Source organism: Lactuca sativa, chromosome 4 (genome assembly GCF_002870075.4).
Source record: "Lactuca sativa cultivar Salinas chromosome 4, Lsat_Salinas_v11, whole genome shotgun sequence".
NCBI lineage: Eukaryota > Viridiplantae > Streptophyta > Magnoliopsida > Asterales > Asteraceae > Lactuca > Lactuca sativa.
Window position 1 is genome coordinate 155,743,564 of NC_056626.2, and position 15,696 is coordinate 155,759,259.

Here is a 15,696-nt window from a genome sequence, read left to right on the forward strand (position 1 = left end):
ATGTATGTATGTATGCATATAATAAATACATATTTATACTTAGTAATATGTATATATACATATAATTATATCCTTTATATAATATAAACCTTATAAATAGATATTTTTATATTTATATGTATACAATATATTTTTATACGAAATACATATATATATATATATATATATATATATATATATATATATATTTATACCTACTAAATACAAATAAATATATTTTTAATATATAAATACGTTTTTAAAGGCATACATTGGTTTTCAAATGTATATAAATACTAAATATAAGTAAATATATTTTTAAATACTAAATACAAGTAAACATATTTTTAAATCTATAAAAATATTTTTTATACATTCTAAAACGTATTTAACATACAATAATAATAATAATAATAATAATAATAATAATAATAATAATAATAATAATAATAATAATCAAAAGGCAAAACTAAAAGATTGGTCCCTATGGTATTCAAAACACTTTGGATATGGTACAAAAAGTTTCTCACTTGTATAGAAGGTCAAAAATCAAGGTTTTCTACGTTTTTGGTCCGTAAAATTGAAATGACGGTTATGCCCTTTTACTTTCTTTTTTATATATATTTTTTAAAAAATTTCAAATACTATTTTAATTTAAAAATAAAAAGGAAATAAAATAATTATCTCCCAACCCCACGTCTCTCTCTCTCTCTCTCTCTTTTTGTCTCTTTTGGTGAGTTCAAGTTCTTCTTTTCAAACAAGAATCTTATTCCTTTTTGGAGAAATTGAACCCATCGACATGTTTAAAACAGCAAACTACTGGAATTTTTCGTGTGATGAGACTTCTGAGGTTAAAGAACACATCACTCCATCTAAAACAGCCAATCGACCTTCATTTCTTTCACCAGATATACCCGATTCATTTAGGTTTTTTTTGTAGGTTTGATTTGAAAACCCATTACAGGGATGAACACATATCAATTTACATGAAAGAACACACATACACACACAAAGGGTTTACAAGGATGAACACAAACACATCAATATCAATTTTGATGGGGAGGAGAATATGGGTTTACCGAGATGAACATAGACACATAGATCGGTTTTCATATACGAGAGCTTGAATGTTTTTTAGAAATCGTTTCAGAGACGAGGTGCTTCAGTGAATTCGATGCAAACCGATCGAATTGGTGGCTCTTCAATCACCATCACCAGTGTGTTCTTCGTGCAAACCCAAATTGGATTTATGGGAGACCCCTCCCTCGTGCAGGTTTTCTCCGCCCCATCTCCTTGATCAATATGCGGTGCAGCAAGAACGGGGCTCTTTTTTATTATTATTTTCGTATAGCTTCACCTGCTTCCCTCTTTTTGATTCATCAGAGTTGACCAAATTTTGCATCGATTGAAAAAAAAAAATGAGGTTAGGAATATATCTGTTTTTTTTTTCTCTCCGTGTACACTTTGACGGAAAGAAGAAGAAGACCCGATGTTGTTAATCGATTGAGAGCTATGCCCGGTTCTTGATTTTCTGGGTTTAGAAGCATAAAATATTTCTCGACTGGATTTATAAAAAAGTTTTACTCTGTGTATTAAAGATGTAGTGGTGAAGAAGACAAGCATGAATCCGGGAGAGAGAGAGAGAGAGAGAGAGAGAGAGAGAGAGAGAGAGAGAGAGAGAGAGAGAGAGAGAGAGAGAGAGAGAGAGAGAGAGAGAGAGAGAGAGAGAGAGAGAGAGAGAGAGACCTTTTTTGATTTTTAATTAATAAAATATAAAAATAAGTATTAAAAAAATATAAAAAAAAAGTAAAAAGGTATAACCGTCTTTTCAAGTTTTTTTGGACCAAAAACACAGAAAACCTTGATTTTGGACCTTCTATGCAAGTGAAAACCTTTTTGGACCATATCCAAAGTTTTTGAATACCACAAGTACCAATCTTGTAGTTTTGTCTAATCAAAATAAGAATAAATTCGAACAATTTTGAAAACTTACAAGTAAATATAAATTTTTTTAAATAATCAAGAGCTTTACTGGTATGAAGTAACCGATAACCTACCTGAAAACCGGTTAAAAGGTTATAAATGAACACCTTAAACAAAACATGGTGCTCATCTAATGACTTTTATTTTCACTTTTACTTAAAAATCATATATTCCGACTTTAATGATGTAAGAAGTAAGACATGACATCCCAGCCACCACCGTCTCCTCTTCTCCATCTCTCACGTATCAATCGCTTCCTCCTTTACTGATCCATCTTCTTCATCCATCATCTCCTTTGCTGCTGCTGTTGTTTGTTGATCTCATCATATGCTTCTCGATCCTCCTCTGTGACTTTTATCCTTGATGAATGCGGAATCTTCAACAATCAGTTGAATATCTGCTGTAGATGCTTCCCCTGTCTCCTTTCAGCCACTAAGTAAGGAATTTATGCTCCATATTATACGATCCCTCATGTTTGTGCTTTAATTTTTAACCACAAGCCGAATAGATACTACAATTTGAATATTTTCCTTTGCCCTTCCAGAAATTTAGCTTTCTTAATAAGCAGAATAATCCATCTTAAGCAAGTAGAAGAACAAGGGGCGCTAACTGACTGTGACGAATTTGAAACTTTTATCTAGAAAAAAATTGATAGTATCTCCTCTCCGAACTAGATACTTATACGATCCTTGCTTTGCTTGGCTGATCATATGCTTCTTCAGGGTAATGGCGGATAAGAACAGAAGTGTCTGTTTACCTAATTCAGATGATCCTTTTGGTAAACTCCCTGATCATCTACTCGTTGAAATCTTTATCCGAGTTCCCATCATGGAGTGGGGAGTAGTATCTTGTGTATCAAGGCAATGGGCCCATCTCTTTCAAGAAGAATGCCTGTGGCATGCTGCTCTTATCAGAAGTTTTCCTTTAGTTTCCCAGGCTAAAAGGTGGCCTGGTCCAATTCCTCAAGGATCAAGCAAAAGGTACATGCCATAACCAAGTTCTTATAGTTGATAGAAACAGAATTATTATGAACAACATGGATTCTTTACTATACATCTTCAACAACAAGTCAACAACCCTACTTTCTCAGGAGGTATGCTGCATTATATGTGAGCAAACATTTATTTTCACTGGATGGTGAAATGGATGAGCTTGTAGGTCATACTTATCTGTTTCTGAAAGATCAACTTGAGATTACAAAAATGCCGTGTTCATCTGGAATACTTCATGGAACCATAATAGGTGAGCTTGCATTTTTGTGTACTTACTTGATGAATTAATTTATACCAAATTTACCCCTCAGATTAAAATTGTTGACCAGTGTCTTTTCCTAGCTACTTGTTGATGCTTATGGTATTATACTGGTGTTGTTTCTTTAGATCAATTTATAGCTTGTGGCATGTCAAGGGAGAAGGCTCATGACCTTGCTTCTAAAATTTGGTTGGCAGTCATTGAAAATTTGGAAGAAAGTGAGAAAACATTTCTGTTGCTCAAGCGCCTTGCGCTCGAGGGAGATGTAAGTTGTCTTCTCAACATATCTTTCACATTATAACCTGTTTCTGTTCTGTTCTGTTCTGTCCTGTCCTGTCCTGTCAGTTCATGTCATGCCCTGTCTTATCCAGATGGGGCAGTCATGATGGAGAAGGTTTTAATTAGATTGAAGTTACAAGTTATGAATATGATTATGTTGATGTTGGTTGTATCTACAGACATTTCTTCCATTCCCATATTCAAGATCATATGAAGTCCTGTGGAAGGTGTTTGAGAAGCTGTTTACGGATTTTAGGGATTGTTTTAGCCGAATGGAGGAATATTATGATGTGCTTGGTTGTGCAAAGCAGAAGTTCCAGCCAATACCATCCACCTGGTTGGGGTATTAATGTGTCAATGTTGATGATATCATATGTTGTAATATATGAATAGGTAAGAAGAATTAAGTTTTCATGGTGTAAATAGAGTTGCAAGTCGTGTATGAATTTATATGTAATGTAATATATTTTTCTTAATTTAACTCAAAATTTAGTGGTTAATCCTTATGTTATTGCATATAAAACATGATCTTTTTGTGACAAAGGGCTTCCATTATTGTTCATTAGTTATTATCTCAATAAAAGTTGTATTTAAACATGAAATGTCTAAAAGAACATAAGAGGAATATGGTTAAGGAGGCACCCAAGGGTGTTTGAGATTATTACTTCATTTACAGTTTGATGCTATTAATTACTATTTTTTGAGTGTTGGATACATAAGATGTTTATTGAACAATCTGTTATTTTAAAGCCTTATAACTTAACTAAAAATGTTTAGTATATGTGGAAATCAGTTTACCGTTTTCGATTGTTTAATCCTAGAAAACCTTTATGGATCGCAACCTCGTTTTCCTTTGTTTATCACCAACGACATGCATGCCATTTTACCCTTTTACCATTGTATCTTTTGGTCATTTTAAATATACAAACAGAATTTATCAATCACTAAGTAACGATTTATCAATTTATTGCGTTTTATTATCATATAAATTAATTCAAACGTTTTTTAATATATTATAATACCGATTAAGCTAATTTTATATAAAAAACATAAGTTTGTTTAATATAACCAATGCTGGACACCCCCCTTGATTCTTTTGGGTCTGATCTGTATTTCATCTAAAATGGGTATTACCCGACCCAATTGCCTATACTAGGAAATGCCAAAACTTAAAAATAAAAAAGGAAACGGGGATTTGTCAATAGTACCACAAAGTCGCTCGCCCAATTATCTCTTCAATCAACCAAACTAAGGGTTAGGGTTTCGCAGATTCGATCTATCTTTCTCTCTCTCTCTCTCTATCTGGAAATGGCGATGAGGAAGTTTTTCAGCGAGATCAAGGGAATGAAAGTGAAAGACGTGCCGGCGCATGTGAAGCCGATGGTGACAACGAGCAACGCGAGAAATTTTATTCAGAGATCATTGGATAATTACCATGCCAAATACATCCTGACCGACTCGATCGCACCTCTCTATCATATCTGCTTTGGTGGCATGATCTTCTCTTACCTCGTCGCCCTTCCTGAGGAGCGACGTCACCTTGAGCATCAGCAACATGCCAAAGAGCACGGCGGCCACTAATTTGTTTATCCGGTCGAGGTAAATTCCTTTACTTTGCTCGCTTTTTATTATAAAATTGTCGCGAATAAGATCTACCACACTTTTGAAATCGGTTAACACATGTTGACATGAACGATTAAAGGTTACTTCTATTTGTTGTTTGTCTTTTTCAATCCGAAAATATGTTTGGGATTGGTAGTTGCTGATGCGTAGCAATGAGTCTAGATCACTTTACATTCTAGCAAATGTTGACTTTGATCCCCGTTTACATATTATGTTTAAAAATATGATTTTTATCTGATTCATGTCACGACCCTGATTGGCCATCATCAATTCATTGCCATGAAATGCCGTTTGGTTCCGTTCTTGTGGAAATTAGTGATAGATGTTCCTTATCATACATCCTTATGGTAGGCTTTTGAAGCATGCGCTTTTCCTCCCAAATGTAATATGGGAAGATCAATAGCTGTATATAGGATACTAAAAAAAATAGAATGAGATGCTTGAAAAATTCCCAAGCAGATTTAGATTCAATACTTGTGAAAGATGACTACTTACTTGATATGTGAGTATGTGTTGTGCTTTATGTGGTGATTAATGTAAATGTACTAAGATAATAGAGTGTGCGATACCTTAATAAGATTAAAGCATATTCTTCCTGGAATGACACATATTACTGGAAGAGGGGACCAAAATAAGGCTGGAGGACAAAAGAATAAATTTACTATAATTATCGAGGTTGTACCTGCATATATGGTGTCAGTATTTATAGTTGGTTTGAGTTATTGCTGCTAACGTATAGGAAGTTTGCTTTGCACACTGGATGTGGTGTTGACCTTATTCCTGAGTTGCTAGGTCATAAATACAAGCATACAAATCGGACAAATTTGCCCCTTTAAATGGAGAGATTTGAATTTCACAAATTATGAAACTTGAGATTAACTAAAGAATTATAAAAATCAAATATAGATGTTATGCTTTTGTGGTGGAGGTGAAGCAACAAGTTTTTGTTGTTTTATGTATACAACTGATACAAGAATGCCAAATAAACAAAAAAAACATGAATAGATTTAAGCTTGAGCATGTGTTCTTTTAGTACTTAGTTTATTCATTGTGTAGTTCTTTTGTTGGATTAGGCTTTGTGTGTGTATGTAATGTATGCATACATACATATTGTAACACCCCATCCGCATTCATCTTCAGTGTCTTGCTACCCATATACAAACTAGAAAGTTCTATAGCTCAGATTATCTTTCGTTACATCATCGTGGTTTGATACAACAATATTAAAACAGGTTGAATTTTCTTAAATCAAAACTAGCCAGAAAAACACAACATTCAAAATTCAAAGAATCAAGCAATGGATTTTGAGTCTTCTGGCCCAACTGGACTAACCTTTTACTTGTAGTCGAAATCCATAAGTAATGTTCCTTCATTGGCCCCTTCAAAATATGTAAGTCATTCATAAGGTAGTCACTGGTCATAACTCATAAGTCATAACCACAATATCCAAATATTTTCTACTCCTTGCGTTCTCTGAGATGACTTCACTATGTTGGACAAGGATTGTTGATTCAAAGGAACTTGGATTAAGCTATTTTCTATTCCTTACACTGCCATTCCCACATAACACGAAGCAACCTTTCCAAATCATACAATCATAGAAACCAAGTAGCCAACTTATTTATCAACCTTGCGTGTCATGCCTATACACCATTGTTTACAATTCGGTTTCGGTTCATAAAAGAAGCCATATCCAAATTATGATCAACTGAACCATTAATGTTTTTAACCAAATGCACTGATGGAGCCTACTACCAGTTTGAACTTTGAAATAACTCATAATCCTTGTGAATATTTTTAATCAACTCAATCCATAAAGAATTGTGTTCATTCATGTAGTTAATAAATTCGGATTGGTAGCAAAAAAGATTACCAATCCCCAATCATCTTATTTGTTTAGATTTGAGAATCTTCTTCCAATTAACCCATCCACTGCACTTTTTAATCCCCCATCTCACCTTCCCAAAAAATGTACTGACCCATTTTTTTCAAGATCATTCAAAACCCTAGTTGGAGATCTAAACATTCAGAGAAGATAAGACCCGAACTTCCAAACATGGGTTTAACCAACGTTGATCTACTTCCCATCAACAAAGTATTCAACCATTTCTTTCCAAACTTTTCATAGGTTGTACATGATTTAACTTTCTATATACACATGTATGGAAAATATAACCTTTAAGCTTTGTGAATAGTTATGGTTCTGTGATTTAGCATTTTTCCTAAGCATCTTATCGGATTTAGTGCAAGAATAATAGTTAACGTCTTCCTTCTTCTAAATGTCTTCCATGATAGTAACCCGGGGTCAATTTACAGCTGTCTTATAAGTTATGCCATATCCTGTCCTAACATCATTTTAATATGCAATAAAACATATATCTTTGCTAATTGCTATATAATCGTAACATCATTTTGTGCAAAGAAAAACATGACAATGTGTTATATAATTTCTTCTTTCATGCATATCATCATGTATCATGTATGTACCAGTAAATCACACAACATACTCGACTTGCTTTAAGCCTGATTTAGAACTCATAAGCTTCTTCTAGATCTTGTTCAAGTGCAGTGCTACTAGCTTTATCACCAAAGTTTGATACCACATGCTTCTGCCATATGCCTCTAGGCTCTGATTTATCATGTTTGTCATTTTTTATTAAATAATAGTTTTTTTTTCCATATTCATCAGCCCTCATGTGGACCCTACTAGTGTGCATAACCTTCTTTAGTACTATAAAACAAGATCCTCGAGCCCATAAATGGAATCATAAAATAAAGCGGACTTATATGAACGGATAAAGAGACATAGATGCACACAAACACACACATACTAAAGTAGGGTGTAGGCCTTAAATTTGATATTTTGACTTTTATTTCTCTTTTGTGTAGTATATAGTAAAATGATAATGATGTTTAATCGGGTAGGTTGGTTGGTTGGTTGGTTTCTGTTTTAAAGTAAAAGGGCGTAAAGTCCCAAAAAGTTAACCACATACAAAAACCGAGGTGCATCCCCCAATGAAAGGCGATAAGATAACCCTCAATCTCATCCAAGTTGATGGAAAGCTGTTTAGAACCTAATCAAAGTTTCAACTATCACCTTTCACAAAAGCTTCCACTCCACCCTACAGTGAACACTTTAGAACAGGAAGGAAAGCTTTTAGGCAATGTCATGGAACATGTGAAAAGTATCTTACAATTTAGAATAGTTTGAAACAATTTGTAAATCAATATGTTACACTTTCTGTTCGGTAATGAAATTAAAAAAAGACAAAGAAAAATGATGAGGAGCGTGAATGTGTGTGATAAGTAGTCGTGTATAAATACGTCCTACTACCCTTGTATGTTAAGTATGATGATGATGATTACCCGGCCTGGCCTTTATTTAATTGTGTATTTTTGGTAGTGGGAAATTCGCTTTTCCATGCTTTTAGAATACAATAATAATTATTATTATACCCCATAGGACATAATAATAATTTTACTGGATATCTAATAATCTGTTTTCTGGCCTACTACTCAATTATTTCACTCACTTACATATAACTAACCTTCTTACTACTTACACATCTTTACTATTTTAATTTTAAAATTTCATTATTTTGTTTTTGGCAGTGGCGCTCGGTTTTTGGGAGTATCAGAATAATTGAAGTCCTCCGCTTTTTCCGTCGTTTCTTGTTTGGTTCTCAAAGGTGGAGGATGATTACAAGAAACTGCCCCAAAATAAACAATTATCTTTTTTATTTTTTGGTTGCGTGAGGAAAACACACATGATTCATTAAACCTCTCTCTGTCTGTTGTTGATGTTATTGCTTGCTTTATTATATCCAGAATCTTGTGTTCACACTTTCCAATGCGCGTCAGTGGAGCCATTTGAGACGTATTCAAAAACGGCAAAATCAAAGAACAAAAAAAAATATGTTTACTTAATAAAACAAAACCGATTACAAGGGAAAAAAAAAAAAGATGTTTTCTACATTATAGTGATCAGAGGTCTTCTTGGGGATCATGATGGGAAGAAAAGGTGTCCTTGAGCTTTTGTGCGGCGGTTTTGGCAGTTTCCTCAACGGTTGCTTTCCCTTCACCTAGACTCTTGGCGACAGCCTCTTTAAACTTGTCCCCAGCGCCGCCTTCTGTTTCACTTGCACCGGTCACTCTGGGTTCATCTTTGCTAATAACGCTTCCTCTGAAACTAAACCAATTCGTAAAAATTCCATGTTAGCTGTTTGTTTTTAGATTTTATCCACAAATGAATAAACAAAAAGGAAAATAAAAGGGAATAACTTACTCCAGGTTGGGAGGAAATAGGTAGGACTGGATATTGGTGAGAAGAGTCTTAATTTTCATATGAAGAGGAAGAGGTTGTTGTTGTTGCTGTTGCTGTTCTTGAATGGAGTCTGATGTAAAAAGGAAGAACATGAGTAACGAAAGAAGCAAGACGATGAAAGAAGTCTTCATTCTCATGTTGGCAACGGCGGTTTGATTTTGAGATATGAACCGGATGTGGGTGGGTTCTTGTGTTTTATTAGCCTTTCGCGGATGGCGGTGGGGGTTAAGTCGACACTCACGTGGCGTTTTAAGCGGTGCTTCTAATTCTAATAAAATAATTAATATTTTAAAATCAAGACTATATTTTTCTGGATAAACGTTACGTTGCATTTGCATTTTTTATTTTTTATTTCATTTTCTTTTAAGATATACGCGACATATTTTATCTTATAGTTTCAGTTGGATTTAATATTTTAACGTTATTAGAGTTGGCAGTATTTGTGTAAGTATGTCGACAAATAAATATATGGTGATGGCCATGATGTTTCTTCAACCGTCAATTCAAAACCAATTTCAAGAATGACGTATCAAAACTTAAATGTGTGGATTTGCTTCATTTGTCAACTTCCACAACAAACAAGTACATGTCTACGATTTTTCTACATTTTTACCATTACACTTGGCCTACTTGAATTTATTGATGAGGGGAGTTCATTGGGTTTTCCATTGTATATTAGTATTATATATATGTTGTGGTGAAAAGTAAATGTAAAAAAACAAAGTGGGGGAATGATGAATTGAATGGACATGAATGTATAGGTAATAATATTAGGTGGTAATATTTCCTTATCAATTTCTGTTGAGCACAGCACAGCCCCCACCAAATCACCAACTCCTCTATCCTCCGTTTCATCATCATCGTCTCATTCACCTTATACATACATACCTCATACCTCCACCTTGTATTTATTACCTTACTTTCATTTTAATTCAAATGTTGCTTATAGTACTATCAAACTCATCAACCAGCATAATTGGGCATTTTCGATCACCTCCATGTGGTGTTCTTCATTATTTATGTAACTAATTTTTTTTGTGTCACAATATTTAATACTTATGGAGAGTCTTGCCGTACATAACTAATACGACAAAAGTAAAAATGACAAAAACCAATAGCATACATATACAAGTAACACATCATGCCTAATGACTCTTTTGTTTGGGAGTGAAAGAGTAGTTTTTGGCATTTTTCAGAATTAGTGTCATCCAGACCAGATGTTTGCTTGTTGTTTATGTTTCATTAATTACACAACCACTTTATTTTAAAAAACAATAAATTGTTGAGACTTCAGTTGTTTGAGTCGGGTCGACCCACCACACTTCTCCTCTAAACAAGAATACGCAAAGATGGGAAGAGGATTTCCATCCATCAATGTCTTTTCTTTCCACCTTTTTTATTATTTTTTATTTAAATATTTTTGGAGGGTTTTTTCTTCATCTAATAATTTATTATTAATTACAATATACACATTACCTCTCTCTCTCTCTCTCTCTCTCTCTCTCTCTCTCTCTCTCTCTCTCTCTCTCTCTCTCTCTCTCTCCTAGTTGTATGTATATCAGGTAGTACTGTACTGGCCACTTCAATTTTTTTTATATATTTTTATCTCGTGTGTGTGTGTGTGTTTTTGAGGGTATTTGGGGGCGAAGAGACAACCCACCAATTGTTGCTGCTCTCTCACGACTGAGAGGAAAAGAGAAAAGATTAGATTTTTTTCATACCGATATCATATGTCGATGGGATCACATCAACACCCCTCGATTCTTAACTGCTCGCTAGTCATCTGCCTCTTCTTCTGACCCCTATTGTTCACTACATGTTCCCCTATCCCCTTCAGATTTGATTTCTTCACTTCAGACCCAGGTACCCTCTTCACCCTTCACCCCTCACCCTATTTTGATTTTACTCAATTCTGTTGTTTCGGATGAAAATGGCGACATGGGTAATGTATGTTTACTTTTTTCTATTTGGGGGTTGTTAGATCTTCTTTCTACTTGTTTCTTCCTCATGTATTTGGGCTAACCCCTTATGAACCTACACAAATCTCGAAAATGAAGTAAATCGGCCATGAATGCACTTTTCATGAAATCCCTTTAATGTCTTTCACTTTGTGCCCTCGTATTCTTTTTTGGGTTTGAAATGTCGAATATCATAGATTTAAGTATCACTTCTTCCTCTCAACTTTTGCAATTGTTATCTGTTGTTTCGATGTCTACAAGCATCTAAACTCCCCGGATCTACTCTTGTAGGCATGCTATGTGGATAGTGAAAGGGTGTGTTCGTGCTTATGTGCCTTCTTTTTAACCCTTTTTCTGGGATCTAGCTTTTTGTTGGACCAACTGTCTGTTGCTTATACGCTATGTTTTAACTACCACTTCCTATTTCTAGGATGGTCCGGTTTTGAATTACGTTTATACTTGTAAAATCATACAATCTGAGGTCCATTTATATAAAACTATCGGCTTTCTTAATTACTACCACTTGAAGATGTAGTCTGGTATGAAGAACATGCTATGTATCTCTGATCTATAACCGATTTGTTCATTTATTTATCTGAAATCTTAAGCCATTTGTTTAATCGACTTATCTTTGTCTTCATGGTGTTTAGTAACTACAAGAAAAGCCGATGGGTTCAAGATTCCCATCTCATCAGCTCAGTAATGGGCTGTATGTGTCAGGGCGGCCGGAGCAGCCAAAAGAAAGAGCTCCGACCATGAGCTCTTCAGCCATGGTTTACACCGGTGGTGACATCAAGAAATCCGGTGAGCTAGGAAAGATGTTTGATATCAACACTGACGGCTCAAAATCAAGAAAATCCGGCCCAATAACCGGTCCTTCAAGAACCGGATCATTCACAGGAGTCGCATCACATTCAGGACCAATCATGTCAAACGCCGCCAGGTCTAGCTACTCCACATCAGGCCCTGTGTCAACCGGCGGCGTTCCTGTATCTGTCAAAAAGTCAAACTCCGGGCCACTAAATAAACACGGCGAGCCTATAAAAAAGTCTTCCGGTCCTCAATCTGGCGGAGTGACGCCGGTGAACCGCCAAAATTCAGGCCCTCTGCCGCCGGTCCTCCCTGCTACCGGCCTAATCACATCCGGCCCAATCTCTTCCGGCCCATTAACTTCATCCGGAGCTCCCCGGAAATTTTCTGGCCCTCTGGACTCTAAGGGCTCGATGAAAGTACACGGCGTTGTTCACAATCAGGCTGTGACTACTCTTACTAAAGACGATGATTACTCATTCAAGAAGGGTTTCCCGAAGATAATATTATGGTCCATGATTCTGTTGTTCGTGATGGGATTCATTGCTGGTGGGTTTATTCTTGGAGCTGTTCACAATGGTATTCTCCTTGTGATTGTGGTGGTTCTTTTCATCATCGTTGCAGCATTGTTCACTTGGAATACTTGTTATGGTAGACAATCCATCATTGGATTCATTGCGCGTTATCCTGATGCTGAACTTAGAACTGCAAAAGATGGTCAATATGTCAAGGTTTCAGGGGTATGTAATCTTGATTCTTCAACTTACAACTCTTAAATCAAATGATATATTACTTTTCTAAACTTTATTTACGAATTATGAAGGTGGTGACATGTGGAAACGTGCCACTTGAATCAGCCTTCCAGAAGGTTCCAAGATGCGTGTATACTTCCACAAGTTTATATGAATACAGAGGATGGGATTCAAAAGCAGCCAACCCTACACATAGGAAGTTTACATGGGGGCTGAGATCATCAGAAGTGAGTAGCTTTTGTGTTTGTGATTGTGTCATCATGTGAATGATTAATTAATAATTTTTTTAATAAAAAAATGACAGAGGCATGTGGTGGATTTTTACATATCTGATTTCCAATCTGGATTAAGGGCATTGGTAAAGACTGGATATGGAGCAAGGGTGACACCTTATGTGGATGAATCGGTAGTTGTTGATGTGAATCCTTTGAATAAAGATTTGTCTCCAGAGTTTGTGAGGTGGTTGGGTGAGAGAAACCTTTCGAGTGATGATCGTGTGATGAGATTGAAAGAAGGGTAAGCGTTTGATTGATTATATGGGGAAATGAATATTAATAATTTAATATGATTAAACGAGTTTTGGGTTTTTTTATTTATTTATTTATGATGTAGGTATATCAAGGAAGGGAGCACAGTAAGTGTGATGGGAGTAGTGCAGAGGAATGAGAATGTGCTGATGATAGTTCCACCAGGGGATGCATTCACAACAGGGTGTCAATGGGCAAAGTGTATGCTGCCAGGAAGCTTGGAGGGCATAGTGTTGAGATGTGAAGATGCATCAAAGGTGGATGTCATACCTGTGTAGCTATGTAGAAGATGCATCAAAAGTGGAGTTTGAAGGTTGCACTTTTAATTTTTAATTTTTTTTCTTTTTTATTACTATGATTTTCAAGATATATAGTAGGTAGATACTAGTGGGGTTGTATGTTATTGTGAATAGGTTTTTGATGGAAGATGGTGGATGGGTGGGTTTTCCAAGTTTCTTTGAGTAAAACGATATGTTTGATTCTGTTTTCAGTTTCAACTGTTGGTGGTGGGTGGTGTTGCTTTCAGCATTGTCTTTCCTTTTGCACTTCTCTTTGTTTTGTTATTTCTTCATCACAAAACAGAAGAAAACAAAAGCTTGCGGATCTACTCGTTTTAGTGAAATACACCCACAAATTGATAGGATAAGTTCTAGGAAATTATATTGAACCCATTGGTTTTGTTAAATACTTGAATCCCCGTTTAATACAATGGTATTGTATCATGTTTGTTGGGAATAGGATTGTAATAAATATGACAAAGATGACAATTCGTTGTTCCACCCAAAAAGGTGGGATATAAATTCACTTTGGGTCGTTCGTTTATGCAAAGGATGGATTAAGTTCTGGAAATCTCTGTTGTGTGTATTTGCCTTGTATTGAAAAATGAGTTCATTTATGCAAAGGATGGATTAAGTTTTTGAAATCTCTTGTATGTATTTGCCTTGTATTGAACAATGAGTATAACGTAAGAAATGATATATTGGGAATGCTTCACATTAATCCTAGCCCTAGAACATTTAGCCCAAATATACTAGGTTTGGTATGCTCCTACAAGCGGATGATGATGAGGAGTAGCAGTCTGAAGCTTGGAACAAAGAAAAACAAATCAAGGAGTATGTGATTGTTTGCTAAAGGTATCATCAAGTTGATCATGTATAGAGATCAACTAATATTAATCTTTTCTGCGACTTTCTCACTTCTCAAAGTGGAAGTTGACATCAATATGTTTTGTGTGAGTATGAAACACTATGTTAAAGGAGAAAAAGGCGGCTCCAAGATATCACATCGTAATCATGAAGGAAAGCAGAGAGGAAAATGTAATTATGATATAAGAGATAAAACCCAAATGTGCGCCTCGGAGGATCGGAAAAAATCCAATGGATTGTCAGTAATCCACACAAACCGTCTAAATGTGTGAATGCAATGAGTCTAGTCGAAGGGGAGATGAAAGTTAAGACGAAAGAAAAGCCCATGAGTATCGAAGTCTTGAAGGTGGCAAACAATATGTATGACAATTTGTCAGTCAATTGACAAGTGGTGCCTATATGTTTACTATTTAGCATGGATTAACAAACTTGTTTAAATGCAAATGAAAGATGTGGTCGAGTCAGTGTCACGTATTAAACGGATCTCATGATCTTAAATATATCAAGTAGGTCCAATAAGTGGCTAAGTAGACTTCTTGGATTGGTGTGGAGTCGATGAGAGATGAGACGGGATCTGATTGGCATCAAGGAATCCAAAATTTCGGACAAGTTACAAAATATGTTGCTCTTAAGAAGAAGACATGCCATAATGAAAAACTTAAATACCTAAGAAATGAAAGATCTAAATGTCCAATAATCATTATAGAATGATATTTGCTAATAACATATGATCTTATAGAGTCACACATTAAATCAAGTTGTTACTTATTGATTATATATTAGAATTTGATTATTAATAAACATTATCAAAACTTATATAATTGGAGAATTATTGTTTTATGAAAATAATTATAATAGAGAGTATAAATAGTTATTTATATTACATGGTATGATTAAATAAGTTGTGTATAACTTTTTGGACTTATAGAAGTTCACTAGTTTATTACATGTACATTATAATAACAAGATGAAGTGTTTAACACTTCTTCCTTTTCTTTCTCTTGTAAACCGTCCATATCTATGAAGGTATGGTGGATTACTTGATCTGATCATTCTTACACATAG

General features: G+C 35.1%; 4 protein-coding genes across 7 annotated transcripts; 3 read left to right on the forward strand and 1 right to left on the reverse strand.

Annotated features, from left to right (window-relative positions):
* The first annotated feature begins 1,705 nt into the window (after positions 1–1,705).
* On the forward strand, positions 1,706–3,992 carry LOC111907437 (uncharacterized). 2 transcript variants are annotated; one of them, XM_023903204.3, is made up of 5 exons: positions 1,706–2,398; positions 2,507–2,942; positions 3,053–3,204; positions 3,342–3,478; positions 3,672–3,992. In XM_023903204.3, exons 2-5 carry the CDS (start codon positions 2,689–2,691, stop codon positions 3,840–3,842), a joined length of 714 nt encoding a protein of 237 aa, XP_023758972.1. In that variant the 5' UTR covers positions 1,706–2,398; positions 2,507–2,688; the 3' UTR covers positions 3,843–3,992. The 2 variants fall into 2 exon arrangements, with proteins under 2 accessions (XP_023758972.1, XP_023758971.1); XM_023903203.3 differs by having other exon boundaries at positions 1,710–2,398; positions 2,685–2,942.
* A 687-nt stretch (positions 3,993–4,679) lies between these two features.
* Positions 4,680–8,956, forward strand: LOC111907436 (uncharacterized). The gene is made up of 2 exons (XM_023903201.3): positions 4,680–5,091; positions 8,728–8,956. The coding sequence occupies exon 1, from the start codon at positions 4,801–4,803 to the stop codon at positions 5,071–5,073; it is 273 nt and encodes a 90-aa protein (XP_023758969.1). The 5' UTR covers positions 4,680–4,800; the 3' UTR covers positions 5,074–5,091; positions 8,728–8,956.
* Positions 8,957–9,011: 55 nt separating this feature from the next.
* On the reverse strand, positions 9,012–9,807 carry LOC111907435 (uncharacterized). Its single transcript, XM_023903200.3, has 2 exons — positions 9,401–9,807; positions 9,012–9,304 (listed from the first exon to the last, which is right to left on the reverse strand). The coding sequence occupies exons 1-2, from the start codon at positions 9,775–9,777 to the stop codon at positions 9,100–9,102; spliced, it is 582 nt and encodes a 193-aa protein (XP_023758968.1). The 5' UTR covers positions 9,778–9,807; the 3' UTR covers positions 9,012–9,099.
* A 1,189-nt stretch (positions 9,808–10,996) lies between these two features.
* Positions 10,997–14,335, forward strand: LOC111907433 (uncharacterized membrane protein At1g16860). 3 transcript variants are annotated; one of them, XM_023903198.3, is made up of 6 exons: positions 10,997–11,302; positions 12,048–12,947; positions 13,031–13,186; positions 13,264–13,475; positions 13,572–13,799; positions 13,978–14,335. In XM_023903198.3, the coding sequence occupies exons 2-5, from the start codon at positions 12,066–12,068 to the stop codon at positions 13,762–13,764; spliced, it is 1,443 nt and encodes a 480-aa protein (XP_023758966.1). In that variant the 5' UTR covers positions 10,997–11,302; positions 12,048–12,065; the 3' UTR covers positions 13,765–13,799; positions 13,978–14,335. The 3 variants fall into 3 exon arrangements, with proteins under 3 accessions (XP_023758966.1, XP_023758967.1, XP_023758965.1); XM_023903199.3 differs by lacking the exon at positions 13,978–14,335 and adding an exon at positions 13,900–13,976; XM_023903197.3 differs by lacking the exons at positions 10,997–11,302; positions 13,978–14,335 and adding an exon at positions 11,421–11,936 and having other exon boundaries at positions 13,572–13,976.
* Positions 14,336–15,696: the final 1,361 nt, after the last annotated feature.